Raw genomic sequence first — 19730 nt, forward strand, 5'->3', positions numbered from 1 at the left:
CTAGTACTACTTTAGTAATTGTCCATTAGCTCCGATGTAAAACTAAACTAAATTAAACTAAAGTAAACTGACCTGACAAACGCCTTTATGTAGTTTTTAAATCCCTGATTATTATATATAAATCATTGTAAAATCACATTTTTCTATTAATCAAACTTGAACATGTTTTATGGTATGCGTCAGTCTAAGGGATGATTAAAGCTTTAAGATAGATCAAAAAGTACTTCAAAGATAAAAATTCTAATTTTATTTAAATTCACAAGTACTAAATAATTTTTTTATATGTCAACTATTAAACGTATTCTCTCTTTTGACGTTTGAGGTCTATTAACATCTAAAACCATAGTGAAGTTACAGGGAGGAAAGAGGGAGTAAAGTTGGAATAGCTCTACAGTGATTTTATTTTAAAATCTGTATGAAAGTTTTAACCACTAGAGGACACTGTTCTACACTTATATTTAGAAACAAATATTCTAGAGAAATGTATTGTCAGTCCTGTAGGTTGCTCATCACTTTTCTTAGTTAAAGGAGCTGGTTAGTTAGGCTGGAATTGAGAGGCATTTTTCCATTCAGGCAAGACCAGCACATAGTGTCACACAAACTGACCTACTGATCATGAAACTATTGAAACACACAGCTGAAAAGACCACAGGCGTGAGAAATAGTGAGCTGATGTGGTGTCACACCCTTTAAAGCAGAAGTTTATTGAACAGATGCTGTGCAACAGACATTTGAGGTACATGATATGAGTTATAGTGGGGAGGGGGGTGCAACTCCAAGGGAAACCTGCACCACTGAAACTTCCAGATATCAGAATATTTATGGTTAGACATGACAGGTACAGCTCAGTCCATTACTTTGTGCAAGGTACAATGGTGCACACACAATGTCAGAGCAAAGCGTCTCCTTCCCACCTACAGAATCCATGTTTGTTGACATTCAGTGATCAGGGGTGAATAAAGCAAGAACGGTACTTTGGCCATTGTAGAAACGCTGATTTTCCCTCTTGCGTGCACAACAAATCAGATGTAGCACCAACATGAACACAAATGAACATGCTTGAACTATCTATTGTACAAACACCCCAAGAAGACGCTGACCGCCCCCCCCCCCCTCCCCTCCAGATGTTGGTAAAGTCCAAGAGGTAGCCTCGCATTCGTCCCGCTTCCCATCACACATCACGCTGTATCCCGACTGTGACGTGGGAGTCTCACCCCCACTGTGACCTTCCTCCAGGACGGCACGGCCCCTGACTGCAGAGGTATAGCTGATGGGTCTGTATGTGTTTTATGCTCCTTAATCCTGAGGTATAGGAAATACCGCTAATGCAAGATTTGACTGAAGAAGAAGAGCAAAACGGATAAAACAACGAGGGAAAGGAGACATGCTATCTAAGCAAAGTGTCAAACTGTACAAAGAACATTTCCAGTCCAGTACTCATTTCACGTTCTTCTATCACCAGCTACTTCGTTTTTCTGAAGGTTTCTTTTAAGCAGTAAAATAATTATATTATAATACAAATGTTTATAAAATAGCAGCACACTCAAGTGACACATCACAACTAGGTAATGTTATTTTTTGTATAAATGAAACAAATTCATAGCTCTTAGCAGCGCAAAAAGACAACAATAACTCAGTAAAAATATTGACACTTTTTTTTTTTCTCGATGTCTTCACACCTCCTCCTCTGTCCTCTCTTCACTTTGGAATACAGTATCTCTAAGTCTTAGAAAAACCCTTTTGTGGGTCTGGTCACCCCATAAAAAATATCAAATACAAATTGAAAAAAGGTGGCCTCAATATATAACACACGCAACATTAACATTGCAGGAAACAACATCCTAACCGTTCCGTTTGGGCAAGAGCTTACATCAGGCAGACAGACGCACATCTAGGGGTCGTATCAAATATTCATATGGGGATTTTTCTGTTTTTGGCAAGTGTATCATTATTTCGCCCAGTTGTACTGAAAAACATCATTCAAACTCGAATCCCCATATTTTCTTCAGCCTGACACACACACACACACACACACACACACACACACACACACACACACACACACACACACACACACACACACACACACACACACACACACACACAGTCATGAAGTAAAAAAAAAACAAAACAAACTCAAGCATTAAGTCTTTAACACCTCGCTAAGGCAAAGCCCTGTCAGCTTCCTGCTGCTTCCTGCTGATGAACCCTGCACCCTGGGGACACACGTGTTCACTGACATTGGGCCTGATCTTCAAGCCAGCACCATGAAAAACTGACCAGCCGCTGCAACGCGCATCGGTCGCCGAGCAACGCCCGAGCGACGCGTGCAAACACCGGATGTTACAGTCGCCCCCTCCTTCTCGCAGCTCGTCCGTCCACAACCTGTGGCCGTGATGCAGATAAATAAAAAGAAAGAAATTCAAGTAAAAGCAAACGTTTCATGACAGAACCCCTGGAACAGGTGTCGGCCTTCTCCAATTCATTACGGTGAGTTGCGCTTGTTCAGATTCCCGGCGGCCGGCGGTCACACGCGGCATCGACGTGCTCTCTGCTCGAATAGGAATGTTGGTTTTCTCATTACTGGAATGTCCACTCTGCTCAACTTTGACTCTTTCTCTCGTTTTGACTCCTGCATGTCTTACACCTGGGAAACCAGCCCTACAAAGTAAACCAAAGAAAAGGCTAACAAGGTTAAAAAAAAGAAAACATCTGTTCACCACTTATCATTTTACTCTTCTCCTGGGGAGTTTGTTCTCAAAGTGCTTTGCCATTGAACCCATATTATAACCCTATCTGGCACTCCAGATGCATTGACAGTATATTATCATCCTGTACACCTATCACCCACCAAACAAGTTCATCATCACATGATCTGGCAGCATTTAGTCTTGGTTCCTCATTTCATCTCCTTGGAAATGGAAACCTAGAATTGTAGGCATCCGCTACAAGACCTCATTGTTGACACCACCTACATACACATACGTCTGAGTTTCATTGTGTAGCCATGGGGGCGTCGCGTTCACTGTCACCGTCTCCTACACAGCAGCATGCTCCTGCGCCCTCCTCGCTCTGTCACGCTCGGCCCACGCGTGTTCCTCCCCGCTGTTTAATTCGGAGGAGCCCAGAGCCCAGAGCTCCTCAGCCCCGACGCAAAGCAGCCTTTCACAACGAGGAAACACCGTTACGTAACAACGTGTCGGAAATATTCCATTAACAGAACGGCATCGATAAACGAATGCCTCGCGTGACCTCTGACTCCGAGGTGAAGCACCTCGGGTAATAACATCTCTTCGAAAGATCACGAGCTCCACGTGTCCCTTCACCCATAAGTCATCTTCCGCCTCGCTCAGACTCTCGGGGGCCGGCGACGGCCCACGATGCACCCTGCCCCGGCGCAGCGTGCAGCCTCTGTAGTCCAACACGTCCACTTGGCTCCGTGTGAGTGCCTCGGGCCGCAGGCTGCACGCCGCTATTGTAGGCCAACACACATACGCATCCTCGCACACAAACACAGGTTTACACACTGCACCCACAAACTGATACATACAAGCAGCCTGACAAAAGGAGCTTATTGATCTCTACTCAGTTCCAAAATATGTCCAATAATATTATTAATAATAATAATAATTACTAATACTACGGATAATTATTGGAATCCTGTCTCTTCCGTGGAAGTGGAAGCCACCGACATTGAGCGTCATGTTCTCACGCTTGTGGACGTGTGACGGTGGAGGAGCCTGAGCACAGCTCCTCTGTTCCACCGGGCACACGGTAAAAGTGATAGTATCATATACACGCAGAAGAGAGAAGAGCCCTATCGCGATCGCATGGATGCGTTCTCTGGTTTCCATTACTTCTACCAAATTGTCCTCATCACCTAGCTATGATTAAAATATAACTTAAATATCACACTGTACAATCAGAGGCAGAATGCAAATGTGATTGGCTTCCCTTCTGTGTATCCAAGGCACCGCAGAGCTTCATGTAGCAAATTTTGTTGCTTTTACACTAGAACATCATAGAAAATCTATTTCATGGGCAGGTGTTGTTTTTTTTTGACTTGAAGAACAGAAAATCTACAAAAAACTAGCAAGCATTGTTCTTTTTTTTAAAGGGCTTGTGTTTTTTTTTAAAACATTTTTTGCTCTTTTGTTCTTTTTTTTCTGCTTTTAACAACGTTGAGTTTTTTTTTTTCATGATGTTTTCTTTTTGTAAATCCTGTGCAATGACACCGCTGGCCGGTTCACAAGTTGACGTCGCGCACGTCCGTGGGGGTGGAGGACTGGTCCAGCTCCTCCAGGCCTTTCCCACTGGGCCCTCTCTGCGTCTGCTGCTGCTGCTGCTGCTGCTGCCGGCCCTCGCGCAGGCTGCTCACCAGCACGCGCTCGATCTGCTCCTGACACTCTTTGAGAACGTCCTGCAGCGAAAGGGGCGGAGAAAGAAGGAGATTCTCAGCGCATGTGTTTAATATGTTATCATTTAGCCAATGCAAACAAAGCGGGGGCCTCTGATGTGGGAGCACAGGGGCCCCTGCGCTGCTCGGGCCGGGCGTTCTGAATGATTAGCTCCGGCTCCTACGAGCACAGACACGGAGCAGACCCAAACATTACATCAGCCCCCTGAACCCCACCCCTACACACTCTCTCACACACACACACACACACACACACACACACACACACACACACACACACACACACACACACACACACACACACACACACACACACACACACACACACACACACAGACACACACACACACACACACACCAGACTCCTCGGTCCAACCACCCACTCATCCCACCGACTCCGCCGTTCCCAAACCCACACGAAACCCAAACAGAAGTAGCCTTGACAACGGCAGCTGAAAACACAGGTAGTACTAAAGCTATGTTAATTGCATCCATCTCCTGTGGGAACACAAAGGTGGTGCTTTTTTAACGAGAGCCAGTCTGTGTGCCTGCCTGCCTGCCTGCGGGGGATCCATCTGAGGCCCGGCCGGCTCGCCTTTCACCATCAAAGCCTGCCGCCGCCATCTGAGAATCCACCTGGGAGACAAGTCGCTCAACAGCGCTGAGCCCTCGTATCCTTCTGACGGAGGACTGACAGAGGGGACGGTGCAGCGCAGGTAGAAGAAGTGGGGGGGGGGCACTCAGTGTGATGCTAGCAAAATGTTAATATTTATTAATTTATTTATTAATATGTATTAAATACAGTTGACTGTATGGGGCTTTCTGCAGTAAAGGCACCGACGCTGCCCTCTAGCGGTGAAACACGGTAGCGCAGCTGAAGCCTGGTTGTTTGCTCGCAGCTCCACACATGCACACACATGCAGAAACCGCCTCCCTCGAAGCACCAGGCGTCTGTGGGAAACACGACTGAAAGCGCCCCACGGCTGGAGGGACGGGTGAAAGTGTACCGCTTGTGGAGCGGCGAAACATTCTTCAGACGTTTACAGCTAATTTAAAGCCGATGGGCCACAGTTTGAGCCTGTGTTCCGGCTCCTGGTTCTGCCGGGCCTCGTGAAATGAGAACTAAGAGCTCCCTCGGCTTCCAGGAGCAGCACACGGCCGAGAAAGGTCAGCGTGTGAAAGGTCAAATGCCGTGACACATTAACAGAGCCAGCTTTTCAAAGGGAAAACCACACGTTTCTTACTTTTAGCTGTTAAAATTCTGGGACCTTTTTTGAATAAATGACTGAGAATCGTCCGCTGTCACTTTGAACGTTTAGATCTGAGCGGCGCTGCTTTCGTCTCTCGGGCTCTAGAGGTCGGACAGGAAACCCGAGCAGCGTCTCCAGGAGGCCGAGCGCCGACGCGGGCGTGTGCGCACGCTTTCTCACGGACGCTCGCACACAGTCTACCCACCGCCAGCGCCCCATCGGTCACAAACTCTCAATTCCTGTGAGAAAATGAAGCAAAGCGCGGAACATGTAAAGGAAGTGCCTGCGTCCTACCGCAAGAATGCACGCGTTCCCTTCTTGAAAGACATTCTCCCAGTCTCAGCTCGGATCCTATGCCAAGAACCTATAATGACTTCAATGTGTCACTACTGGAAACACCAACACTGTGTTCAAGAAGCCCTGGGTGCTCAGATCTGTGGGTCCAACAGCAGTGAATGACCTGGTCACGGGAGGTGGCGCTTTACTGAAACGTCTTATTCTGCAGCCTCAAACCAGAGAAACTTGTGAACTCTCCCTTCGCGAAACACACACATCAACAATCAACACATGCGAAGATCCGTCCCTGCGACTATTCGAGGCACGCACCACATCTCCGGGCGGCCTCTGTGACAATGGCAGCGGGGGGAAGTCGTGCAGACAGACAAAACCAAAAGGAAGAAATGTGTGAAGCCGTGGAATGCGCTCTAACTGCTGACTGCACCACACACGACTGCGCTCGCTGCTCTGGGAGCACTCGGCGGTCGGACGGTTGAGAAAAACACACGGGTCACACACGTCTCGGAACCCAGCATCCGGGGGCCGGCGCTGAAGATGAGGAGCCTCCGCATGATTCGAATTTCCACGAGTTACAGTAGAAAATGTGACCTTTCGCTTCCTCTGGCCTGCGCGAGCCGCCACGAGCGGCGGCGGCGGGGCCACGGGGCGCGTTCACACAAATAACATTTCCTAATAAATGCATCTTTGTTGCAAGCGTTTGGGCTTCTTTTTTTTCCCACATCAAGTGCCTCGGTGAACACTGCAGTGGTTAAAGGGAACTGTGAATGCTGGGAAGAGGCAGCGTCTCAGTATCTGAGAAAAAGATGAATGGGAGCAAGTGAATCTCGAGTCTCATCTAGCCTGCACTTCCTGTTTTAATCCCCTGACAACAGAGCAAGGCTGAGCTTGTCCTCCCACCAAAGCGGCCGCCGCTCACCCGCACCAGGTGTGTGCGAGTGTGTGAGGCGGCCGCTCGGCCCCAGCACCTTCTCCACTGGAGAGCCGCAGCTCCTGGGTGCCTCCGCCCAGCAGGGTGCCGGGAGGCGTTGGCCGCGGTGCTGTTGGCCGCGGCGCCTGCATGTCACCAGCTCCGAGATGCTCCACCGCCGGCCAAAATAAAAGTCGTCCAGCTCCCGGGAAGAGGAGATCGCGGCTTATTTGGAATGCGCTCCAACAATAAGTGAGTGCAGATGCCACTGACGCGGCGGAGCACTTCTGAGCGCTTGTCATGAGACTGGGGTTCTGATGTCCGATCACACGCTCACAAGCCTGATGCCAGTTACGTAAGGCACTGTAAAGTGTGTCATTTAGTCTGCCAGACTTGCACTAAAGCCCTTCAGACATGCTGAATCCAGAGAGGTGCCCTCTGCTTCGCCTCCTCTGTTTACTGCGAGCCATAGCTTGTCTAATTCCAGGAATGCGAGGAGCTGATCACAGACACAGAGCGACTCAATTCCCCCACGTCTGAGAGCTCGCGGCTCCAACACACTGAGGCTCTGTGCTGCTATTTGTTTTTCCCGGCCGCTGAGCGAGACTTCACACGCCTCGCACCAGAGGGAGCCACACTTTCCAGCAGTGATGCATTATGGATCATAGAGGGAGACGAGAGAGGGCCGATTGTTGCGAGGGCGGCGCGGTGCCCCCTCGGCTTCTCCTTCGCACTTCGACGGCTTTCTTCCACCTCCTCTTTCTGCGGCCGCTCCTTGTGGAGCCTGAACATACCAGGGCTGAGGTTTGGGAACGGTGGCGTGGCCTTTGATCTGCACACGCACACGCACGCACACACACACACACACACACACACACACACACACACACACACACACACACACACACACACACACACACACACACACACACACACACACACACTAATGCTCATGTTTATATTCAGTCTGCTCCAACTAACCAACAGACTTCTGCATCATGTTTGGTTTCGGGAGCGCTGCTGCCAAGGCGGCGGCCTCACCACTGGATCGGATCCCTGGGTGCCGCTCTGTGGCTCTCCACCGCTCCTCCACATTGAGGACGGGTCACATGCAGCAGTAATTCCCCCATAGGGACCAATAACGTGTGACTGACTGAGTTGACTTATGGGTCTGGGGTGTCGCTCCAGCCACCCAGCGACCCGTGCAGGGGGCTGTAACGAGCCCGCTCCCATGTGCATGATGAAAGCCAGGCATCTGAGAGTCAGTAGAAGCCCTGGCTGTGTTTGGACTGAACTCACCCACCACCACCACCACCACCACATTCAGTGCACCCAGACAGCCACATGGCCTGGCCGGCATTCCTGTCAGCGACACAGCTCTGCGCAGGCTCTTAATCTGACTCGTTTTGGGGAATTCTTCGCATGAGGGGGGCCCCGAAGCGAGCGAGCGGATGATGGAGAAGAAGGGACAAGTGTGTGAACATTACAACATCTCAACTACTGTCTGTTGCAAATGCGCAACCTCAACAAATACAGGCTTTCTTAACCTTTGGCACGAATAACAGGGGACCCGAAACGACCCTCGTGTGCAGGTTTCCCACCAACTAGAACCCGACTCTCTGGACCGCGCCGGGGCTCAAATACAGTAGTGACGGAGGCGCTTGGTAGAAACTCACCACTTCTGTGTTGGTGATCTTGGCCAGCAGGTCTGTCAGACTGTCGCCCCACTGCGACTGGTCGGCCGAGTCCAGCTGCAGGCCGCAGATGGCGGCGCCCACGCTGCCCGTGGCGATCATGGAGGGCGGGTACATGGCGAACCTGAAGTCTGGAGGGAAGAGGGAACACGCGCCCAGTTAAGCGCCATGGAGGACATTTCCAGCGCAGTTCAAGTTAAAACGTTCACAGTGGTGTTTGAAAGTGCCCCGGATTCCTTTGTTTACCTCGTTCTAAATTACACCCCGCTCGATGTGCTCCACAAAGAGGGAACACATGCGACTGGCCCACAGACAATAATTTGGTAATCTAGCAGTCAGCTAATAAATAATCCTTCTATTGCACGGGGCCTGAACGCAACGCTCGCTAATGAGCAGGGGCTGGGATAATGAGGGTTCACTTGGCTTGTAAAGGAGCTGAAAAGCAGAGCAGCCCCCACAACCCCCCCCAGCCCCCGCCCCCCCTCCCTCCCCAGCCCGGCCCCTTTTCTTCCATCTCCTGAGTAAATCGTGTGCACGCTGAAAAAAGCCCCATTGCGCTTGGAAAGGGAGGAATAAAGAGGCTCAGTGCCTCTGCCAATGCTCACTGCTGTAGGTCCTTTTTCCACGTGTGGTCACAGGCGCGCGTCTCAAAGACCAATAACCTTGTTAGCTCCCCTCACTGTCATTCATAATGCAAATGAGACAGCTTGTGAACGGGCCAGAAGCCCAAAAAGGCAAGGCAACTGGCATCAAGGGGGGGGGGGGGGGGGGGTGTAGGGAGAGAAAGTTTCTGTTCACACACACACACACACACACACACACACACACACACACACACACACACAGCTTCCTCTATTCTCTCTTTATGTCTTGCTCAACTTCTACCTTTCTTTTCAGACGACACATGGTCTGCCAGTGAATGGCGCACATGCCCCAGGCTTTGTTGCTACAACAGGCAGCGGTTTACATTGGCAGCCCTCCTATCTTTTAGCATATTAATAGAGTGGCGGGCCGGCTGGAGGAAAGGCAGAAGAGTGTGACTCCATTGTCCAGAGTCATCACCTCATTTCACCCAATTGAGAGACGCAGCATCCTTCCCCTCGCCGCTGATCTCAATCCAGCGCGACAGGCGGGACAAAGGCGGGGGGGAGGAGGATGGAGAAGGAGGGATGGTATGGCAACAAGGAGTAAAGCCAGCCACACAGCCCTCTCCACCTCCCCATCCCACAAGTATGCCTCTGTTCCTGGGCCACCTATGGGCTGAGGAGTGGGCAGTGGGGGCCGAGGAACAGCCTGCGCATTAACATATTGCCATATTCAATTGCAAAGCAAACGGCGTGCGATGGCTCTGAAGGAGATTTTTCTTCCTTGGTTTTTTTTTTTCATGTGGAATCAAAGAGGTAGGTCCTTTGATAGCTGCCTCTTTAAGATGCACAGCCAGGCGCTTTCTCATCTTGTGGGCTCAGTGTTGACAAATAAATGAACTTATTATACACCCCTGTGTTCGCCGCTGGGCCGCTGCCAAGGAGCCATTTATTAAAGGCTACCTCGAGCCAAGAGGAAAGAGCACACAAAGCCCCTCGGCATTACATCACTGCTGTAAAAGCGCAGCTTTCTGTGGAGGGGGACGGGGACAAAGGCATACATGGATTTACTGTACGTGTGCTGCGAGAGAGAAGGCAGACAATGCACACACACACACACACACACACACACACACACACACACACACACACACACATACACACATACACACACACACACACACACACACACACACACACACACACACACACACACACACACACACACACACACACACACACACACAGGTTTGGAGGGGAGCTGAGTGGCGGCCAGTGGGCAAGAAGCTGATTTTTCACACTCCAGACAAGACAGGTCTGTGGCAGAACAAGGAGACGCGCGTGCAGCCAGCGCGCGCTGATCCTGGGGCCTGGTGGCTGCTGCGTGCGGGGGGGCGGGGGTGAAGAATGGCCGTATTTTAGGAGGCCCTCATTGATATTCATGCGGAGGATAAACACTGTATGTAGCTGAGTGGGGACGCCTGCGATGGAAAGCTCCCTGTGAGCACCGGCCCGGCCCGGCCCGGCCCGGCCCGCACGCCTCTCACCCCCTTCAATGGCCCTTTCTCCTGCCTGTGCCCCCTCCGCGTCTCCATTCCTCCGCATTACTACCCGCTGAAACTTCGTCCTCAGGACTCGGGTCGCGCAGGCGGCCGCCCTCTCCTCCTGGGTGGCTGCAGCGTGCAGGATTCAACTGAACCGCTGCCAAAGAGGACGGAGGCTCACCTCGCTGCTATAAATCACAGGCTTGTATTCTAAACATGCAGCCCTTGTTAACCCTGTTCATTAGAGACGAAGCAATATGAGCACCCGGAGCTTGTTCGCTGATTAGGGTCGAAAAAACAAACATCATTTATGTTTCAGCACAACTTCAAGTCGCAGTCAAAACACAGAGCGCTCCTCAGACGCTGCACTTCCCATCCAGGCTCCATTGAAAACTACTGGCTAACAATGACTCCACGTAACATTCTGCCAGCTTACGCTCCAGTGACTGTGGAAACAAGCAGAAGACTAAATTTGGGATGATCTGGGGTCACGTGCGCTGCTGTGAAAACTGGGACTTCAACTCATTTGCCAGAAAAAGAAGGAATTCCTCTTTACATGTTGCATCGTGCGACTGATCGCTTCAGTCTTGCACTGTGATGGCTGCAGACACACACACACACACACACACACACAAACACACACACACACACACACACACACACACCACACACACACACACACACACACACACACACACACACACACACACACACACACACACACACACACACACACACACACACACACACACACACACACGGGTGGGCTGAACAATAAATATAAAACCTAGCAATAAATAAAACTGCCGCCAACATTTACTTCAAATCACAAGAATTCGTCCTTTTGGAAGCGTGAGCCCTAAAACCCCAGACGCACGACTTGAAGGAAGAATCCGCATCCTGTGTTTCTGCTGTGACTCAGCTGGCCGCAGTATTTACAGTGTGGTGCTGATTACAGCAGGGAGGTGAGCGGGGGGGAGGGGGATTCAGGACATGCCACTGGATGATTCACCCGAGTGCCACATTTGTGGGCGCGCGCTGTCAGGAAGCTTCCGCATGCGCTGAAGACGCGCGCCGGCCGGCCGGACGCGATTCCTCCCGTCGGTGGAGCGAAGGGCAATTTGCTGGACGAGGTGGCTAATTTGTTGGGGTTCTGACTCATCGCACATGAAGGGAGTCAGTGTAAACAAACACCAGCGAGGGCCTTTTTCGCCGACCACATCTGAGATGATTCATTCATCTTTAAGTGCGGGGCTGGAGGGACCGCGGTGCGGAAGCCGCTTGGAGAGGAAACTTGGAGATTCATCCCTGCCCCCGGATCAGCGAGACTAATGAATGAAACAGGAATGAATCATTGTGCGGCGGGTCACAGATAGGGGGACGTCTCCCTAACTAAGGATGATGTGCATATAGAAAATGCATTGGCCACATGGTCAAACTATCCTGGATGAGCTGCTCAATAAATAACTGCAGGTTGCATGCACTTTGCATAGTCAACGACTATAAAGGCTGCCTGCTGCAGGGCAAAGAGCTCCATACAATGCGTTAACTCTCTCATGTTCGCTGGGCGGTGAATCATTAGTTCGTCCCATAGAAACCATCCAGTTAATCATCAAATTACTTCACACAGTCCCAACCAGAGGAAGTACTCAGTTACTCCAAGCTCTTGTTATTTACATCCCAGCTTGTAACCAATTCCCCATTGTGTCCTCCAGGACAATTGACTCTCATTTCCACAGAACTGGGCCGAGCTCCAGAATTTTCCCTTTTGATCAGCTCCTGTGACTATTGTCACCATTCCATGCATACCATTACAGCGGCAGCTATTGGGAGTCGCTTTAAAAACAAAACAGGCCGTAATCCCTGCCAATATGGCGAGAAGACGAAGCTCAGTAACTGGCGGACAGGTTGAGGTGCATCTGTCTGCCCCGTGCACCCCGGCCATTCTCCCACTTAGCTCCATTGAATACGAATGGAGGAGGAAGCACGGAGCACTCGGTGTCCGTGTGTAGGAATGGAGCTTCATAATCTCCCTTAATGAGCTTGTTTCTGGAGCATTATCCGGCGGACTGCCTCGGGGAAGCGCCGGTGTTTCCTATCGAGTGGCCCCGCAGCGTTGACCCTCGTGCGGCTCTGCATATGAAATGCGAGGGCCGAGCCTTTTGTCCCCTTTTTTCCCAGCCTCTAGCTGAGCCCTGGAGCCATTTGCATAGTAGTGAATGGACCGGCCAATGTTATTAATTAATACAGAGCCAGACTGCGCCACCTGACAAAATCCCACTGAGTGGCCCGAGCGGAACTGTTTCATCAAAAGAGAGGAGCCATTAGGAACGAGAGGCCTTATTCTGCACTTCTCCTCTTCTCCCTCTTATTCCCTTGAAAGAAGACAGCCGCGGTTTTATGGGTGTTTTCTTTTTGAGTGCAGGAGCAGCGGCTGAAGGGCCTGAATGAGCTCTGCCACAGGTGAACCGTTGTCAGCTGTCTCGCAAATGTAAACCCCCCCCCGGGGAGCTCTCCCTCTCCTCGCTCGCCCTCACCTTCTCCGCTCCACTCAGGATGCTTCAAGGAGGATTCTCACCAGATAACACCCCCCCCAAGATTTACGGCTGGGAACGCTGCACAAATGGGGTCTCAAATTCCCAGAGATCTTCAGACGCACCAAATTGTTGACTCGCGCTCTCGCGTCCCCGTCTCTCCCTCACTCCCCGTTCGCCTGGATACGCGTCTGAGGGAAGCGTACACAGATGAATGGCCTGTTGCTAATCCAGAGCTATCTCCAGAAAGCCTCTCTTCTAAAACACAATGTCAGGCAACGGCCGCCGCCAGAAGCCTCGTAAATTTATTTCCACTGCCTCACTGAAACAATTAGGGACAAAGTGCACGCTGGGCCTTTCACAACGCTGCTGTGGGACTCGATGGGTCCGATCACTGACGCGCTGTCATTCCAAACATGAATCTGTTGGCACAAAATGCGAATGAGAGCTGAGGGGTGAGGCGAGGAGGGGAAGGGAGCAGGAGATAGTAAGGCAGGACGGGACGGGGGGGGAGGAAAGGGAAACAGGCACAAGGAGACTCTTCTTCAGGACAAACTCGCTGCAAAGGTTTCTCACACTATCGAATCCGTTGCACAATCAGTAAAGGGAATTCCATCGCTTCGTGTTGTAAATACTTGTCGCCTCCCCTGTATCTATTCATCTAACTGCACACACACACACCTTAGCGCCATGAAGTCTTTCCCATGAGAGAGAGAGTGAGGGGGGTGGGGGGTGTTCAGGTTGCATTCTTGTCTGAGAACTGTAGAAAGGAAAGTCACAAAGCCTCGATCGCCAACGTCAGCATTCACGCAACGCCGTGCGTTCAGGGCCCGAGGAGGTGAGAGCATCGAACGCGGAGTCGGAGGTAACGCAAACTCGTCCTGTGGAGAGGCTCAACATGGGAAAGCTATCATGTCCTGCAGCTGTTGGGCGGGGAGGCGTGAGAAGTCGGAGGAGGGAGAAGGAGGGAAGGAAGGAGGCAGAGGAAAGAGATACGAAAGCGCCGCATGCCTCGGAATTGGCAGTGGGAAAACAATACACTCCTCCGGCTCCCCCCCTGACCCCCCTGCTCCCTCCTGCATCGCCTCCACCTGGCAGCGTCTGCAGATCACGTCGGCTCCCTGCCCCTCCCCAGCGCTCGCTCCGTGTTTGATCCCGAGACAACAATCCACGACAAGAGCACGACGACAATGGTGTGCCTCCTCCACCCGTGGACATGGGAATGCCCCTCCATCAGGCGCCGACCTGCTTTGAAGTGTTACTGGATGCGCTGAACACCACTGATATGCCTCCAACACATGACCAGATACTAGCCTGGAGAGGACAACGTGCTCAACGGAGCTATGCGTCTTCCCTGACACGTGACTTTCTCAGGCAGAGCCGTGTCCCACTGGAGGTTATTCGTCTCAGTTAAGTGATGAGCCCAAAGTCACGTGATGAGGCAGAACGTGAAAAACTTGGCTGCTTATCCGCCATCCGTGTGCCATGCAGAAGCCGATGGCCACGTTGCGCTCAGGTGTTTGTCAGTGAAGCGGGACGTGACCCGCTGGGTCCTACCTGTGGCACAGAGGGCGATGAAGGTCTGGACGTGCTTGCGTATTAGTGCCAGCTTATCCTCAGGCAGCGGCAGCCTCTTCACAATGTGCTCGATGAAGTCGTTGGGTGTCACCGCTGCCAAGTTCCACTTCAACTTCCCCAACACCACCAGTTCCCATTCCTGGAGAGAGCGATGGAGAGAGAGAGAGCGAGAGAGAGAGAGAGAGAGAGAGAGGGGGATGATCCAACATGAGACGGCTTTCTGTTTTTTCTGCTCGTGTGTCCTACAAACTGCAGGACGTGTGTAAATGTTACATGTTGGAGCCATGAGAGCTGTGTTAGTTTGTGCCTGACTGGGCCTGGGACAGGGAAACGCCAGCACAGCCAGGTGACCTCATGACACTGGCTCTCTGTCTAGCATCTGGGGACTTTCCTGAAGAGGCCCAGCTGAGCTTCTACTGGGTGGATGAGAGGCTGTTGTTGTAGTGGAGGATCAACAATGCATGTGCAGTTTAAAAGTTAAATACCATTTTATCTCATATCTCCGCCTATCAATCATTTATATTATCAAACTAGAGCTCTGTACAACAGATAAAGACCACACTCATGTTATTTATTGCACCTTGTGTTGTGCTGCTAGACCTCTTTATCCTACTGTGGATTCAGCCTCTGAGCCCATGTCATGCTTTACATACAGTAAATAGTGTCAACTGTCAAACGCAGGTTAAAGGTTTGATTCGAAATGATTTAAAACGTGTTCCTGGTTCACAGGAAACAGACCTCGGGCAGTGTTCGAGATGAAAAGCCTCAGATCCAGCATGACTCAACACCTTTCTGTAATATGTGAAAGGAGTACTAGGTGTGGCGTCTCTTCTCTTACAGCGCATTGTTACTTTCACTTCCTAGAGGAGGAGGTGATTAACAAAGGAGATGGTGACTAATTTAGGGGGAAAAAATGTTGTGGTTTTGGTCCGGACAGCGGCCTTGTGACTGGAACTGTGGATGCTCCTCATTGTGTCATAGAGAGAGAGAGAGAGAGAGAGGCCACATGGACACTAGTCATGAGGCAGTTCAACATGGCTGTCACTGACCTCCCTGCAATTTTCTAATCACACTGACCTTTTTCAGCTTTGTGGTGTTTTCTGATCTCGTTGATGTCGGGGCAAATTGATGTTTATACCCATAATTACCAATTTGGGAGGAAGCATGAAAACGACAACCTTCTGATTCAAAGGTGAACAACGTATTCTCCTGAGGCACCATCTCGTCTAATCAAACCGCGTAGATCCTACATCTCAACAACTTCACTTATCGATCCTCCGAAAATCACAACGGCTCCGAGCGGTTCGCTGATTGCAGCACGCGTGGCCCCTGTCATTAAAAGCCCGGTTCCATCGGTACCAAGATTCGAGTCTAGAGCGAAGCCTGAGACAGACCTTGCAACACAAGCTGTGTGCTGACAGAGTGACAGGCAGGCAGGCAGGCAGGCAGGCAGGCACCCACTTCCTTCTGCTACTGTCTTCCTCTGGTCACACCTTCTTTGTAACATTGCGGTTCTTTTTACAAGAAATTGTTACCAAAGATGAGGACAAAAAAAAAAAGATCACATGCCCTGAGCAGCTGATCTCTGTTTCCTGTATCTGCATCTGAGCCAAAAGACTGCCTTATACAGCAACGCTGACAAGAGGCCTCGGCAAACCAGTTCAAGAACTGGGGCTTTGTCTGCAGTCTGACTGTGAAGGCAGGGCCGACTCAGTTTTATACAACGCGAACGGATGCATGCTGTGCGACGCGACTCCGCCCACAAGGACGGCAGTCTCGCATTTAGTCTTTTAAAAATCACTCCATTCATTTCATAAAGCCACAAACACAGCATGCTGACTGATACCATATTAAGTGAGGGAGGACACAATATTCTTGAATGGAAGTATATTCCATGAAGAAATTAGAGCCCAATAAAACAAGCAGCAGCCCATTGGAAGAGTGGAATCCACTGCAGCATTGTGCTCAGTGGGTGAAGCCACCAGTCAGCCAGCGAGGCAGGCCTGCATCCATCAGCCATGTTTGAATCATATTATGTGGCCTCTTTCACAACATGGGTGGGATTGGCTGTTGTTTACCAAGGAATGTTTATGTAGCGCCACAGAGCAGTGGGGAAACGCTTATCTGATGCGAAAGTGAGTTAATTAATTGCTTTGCACTGGTGAAAGCAGCTGGTATTATCAGGCCACAGAGGCTTTATCAAATAAACAGGACACGGAGCGGTGACATTTTTGCCGCTTCCAACGACACTGAATCTCTCGCTGCATCGCCAGCGACACGTGCAGCTCCGGCTGCGTGCTCACATATGTGTGACGACCTGAAATAGTGCAGCGTGACATAATGTGCACCGGCGGTTCGTATCTGGAAGAGGCCTAAACTGTAAAAGGCAAACTCGAATTTCTCCGTGTGTGCGTCTCTCTCTCTCAAGCTGACAGGAACCGAGTCAGAACTTTGGCCGGAGTTCAAGCTGACCCCGTTGCTCTGAGGAAATATCTGCCACTAGATGGCGATGGAGACCATCACAAAGGCTGCACGCTACTGTAAAGCCCAGAGTGTGGTACAGTAAAGGAGCACTTGTGGGATTATTCACTTCTCGTGGACCTTTGATCAAGGTGCAGTCCGACGCAACGTATTGAGCAGGGTGTGAACAGCTCTGATGATTAGTGTTTGACGTTTTGACCTGAAATGCCCAAAGCGACCTTAAAACAGCTGCATTAAAGCGGTTAATGTCTTCCAAAGGTAAACACGATGTAGAAGACGGTGTCAGAAATAAGTCATGACTCTGTGTTTGCCAGCTGATGATGACAGGGTGAAAACTCTATTGCTCAATTTAGTGAAATGCCTTCAAACAAACGTTGCTTACCAGCAGCTCTTGTGGTCTGATGGAGTTATCTGTGTAGATGCAAAGCTTCTCTGCGGTTAATGGACGAGTCTCTTTTAATTTGGATGCAAGAAACATGCAGACTGCTCCCAGCAGCTGCAGGTTACACTTTTTGGTGGGTACCACGGCTAAAAATCTGTCTAAGTAGTTCATGGCCAAGGGAAAAACTTCCTCCTCGCACTTCTGCTCCTCGCAGACCTGAATAAAGACACAGCAGACAATGCAGCAATGTTTAGAATGCGGCGACAATATCCCACCCAGCAGTGACCTGCCTTAATTTCCAGCACGTTGAATGTATATCAAATGTTAATGACATAACGAAACCAAAGCTGAAATCTCACAAAAACACATAAAGAAATGCAATGACACACAGTTGGGGCCCGGCCAAGAATTTGCGCCCAGCCCTGACATAAATTCATTCAAAATGCATAATTTTACAAAGAGTGGAATAAGTGCCAGACGCATGCCGTCAATAGAGACGCATTCCTGCAGTTCATTGACTAAGAAATGAATTCAAGTCACAATCAGCCGAGCCAAAAAACACCCCGACAGCACTGCACACGGAAACACTTTTTCATTCGTCATATTTTCATAAAATAATTAAAAATACAAATAAATTATCTAGACCGACTTTCTTCGCACCATAATGTTCGGGGGGGCATTCTTCATCATACCCGACAATTCCTATCCAAAACCCCGCACGACATATATGAATAAAATGTCAAAATAAAAGTCGAGTGGTAGGAGGTCGGTGTGGTGTGCGTCACCGCCGACCCGATGTATTTATTTCAAAAATTAATTAAAAATCCCCAGTGAGTCGGACCCTGGCGATATTTGCATGAAAATAAAGCTCCAAGCCTCGAGATTGTTTACAGGCGGACGATGACCAGAAATATCGATCGCAACGACAAAAAGCGAACATAATTCCAGGGAGAGGCGCAGCAACTGGGGGAAGAGCATCAACACAGATAAGGCCCTCGCCTCTTCCGACATTTAAAATAGATACTCAAACGCTGGCAACGCTTTTTGTGGACATTGCTATATTCCACGGACACCCGAGACCCCCCTCTGTCATTGCCGATGGCTTTTAAGCGCTGTTATTGCGTTTATGACACTGTAAAGTCCTCTTAAAAGCGCAAGCGCTCCTGTAAAAAACCAACATGGCGATAGAACAGCGACGGGCAGAGTTGCACTGGGGAATGCATACGTGTGCACGAAATATTGCGGCTATCTGGTATATTAACGTTAAACAATCACCGGGCAAGCTCGCGCGGCCAACGTGTGCGGCGTGTGAAGGAAATTCAGCGGTGTCACAGATGTTAATAGTCCGCAGTTACGCGCTCGCGGTCGTCGCGATCGGACTTTAAAACGGAGAGAAACGGGAGAAAACGTCACGTTCGGGCAACAGTAGCAATGTTGATCGGAGCCGAGCTTCATCCGCCGCTCGCAAACTACGAGCGGCGCTCGGTAAAGTGGCTATGAAACAAACCGGGAGGCTTTAAAGTCGAGCACGGAAATAATGAGACATGTCAGCACTCGGCGTTTCGATACCTCCAACATCCAAGTAGCGACCATCCTCCTCATAAAGGGCTGAATATCTTTCTGGACGCCTTTGAAATAAGAATACTGGGGTAGAAACCTCTCCTCTATGGTCAACAACCTCTGCAGGACTCTGTCATCGCACAGGAGGTTCGGATCGGGACGAGCTCGTATGATGGTGTCCATTTCGAGGCAGAGCAGCTCCATGGTGCTGGTGCTTTCACTTAAGTAAAAAAAAGTCGGATTTCTCCGTCGGAAACGCCAAAGCAGCGTCGTAGAGCAAAAACGGCGAAAAGATTGCAGGGAAAGTCTTTTGGAGGCATAAAAAGTGAGACTGCAGGGGCTCCGTGAGAGTAGTCCTGCCTCTCCTTGTTGAGAACTTTTTCCTCTCCCTACAGTGCGCCTCTACTTTCATCCGCCTGGCCAGATCAGGCGCATTTCAAGCCTGCATGCACCACTGACGCAATTCACTTCATTACCTCTGTATAGAGCAGATGCAACGCGC

General features: G+C 50.2%; 1 protein-coding gene across 2 annotated transcripts; it reads right to left on the reverse strand.

Annotated features, from left to right (window-relative positions):
* Window positions 1–662: 662 nt before the first annotated feature.
* Window positions 663–19689, reverse strand: ccnd2a (cyclin D2, a). Of its 2 annotated transcripts, XM_029153160.3 has the most exons (5): window positions 19238–19683; window positions 17669–17884; window positions 14785–14944; window positions 8548–8696; window positions 663–4420 (listed from the first exon to the last, which is right to left on the reverse strand). In XM_029153160.3, the coding sequence occupies exons 1-5, from the start codon at window positions 19430–19432 to the stop codon at window positions 4247–4249; spliced, it is 894 nt and encodes a 297-aa protein (XP_029008993.1). In that variant the 5' UTR covers window positions 19433–19683; the 3' UTR covers window positions 663–4246. The 2 variants fall into 2 exon arrangements, with proteins under 2 accessions (XP_029008993.1, XP_055365927.1); XM_055509952.1 differs by lacking the exon at window positions 8548–8696 and having other exon boundaries at window positions 19238–19689.
* Between the last annotated feature and the right edge of the window lie 41 nt (window positions 19690–19730).

The sequence above is a fragment of the Betta splendens genome, chromosome 6 (genome assembly GCF_900634795.4).
Source record: "Betta splendens chromosome 6, fBetSpl5.4, whole genome shotgun sequence".
In the NCBI taxonomy this organism is placed as follows: Eukaryota; Metazoa; Chordata; class Actinopteri; order Anabantiformes; family Osphronemidae; genus Betta; species Betta splendens.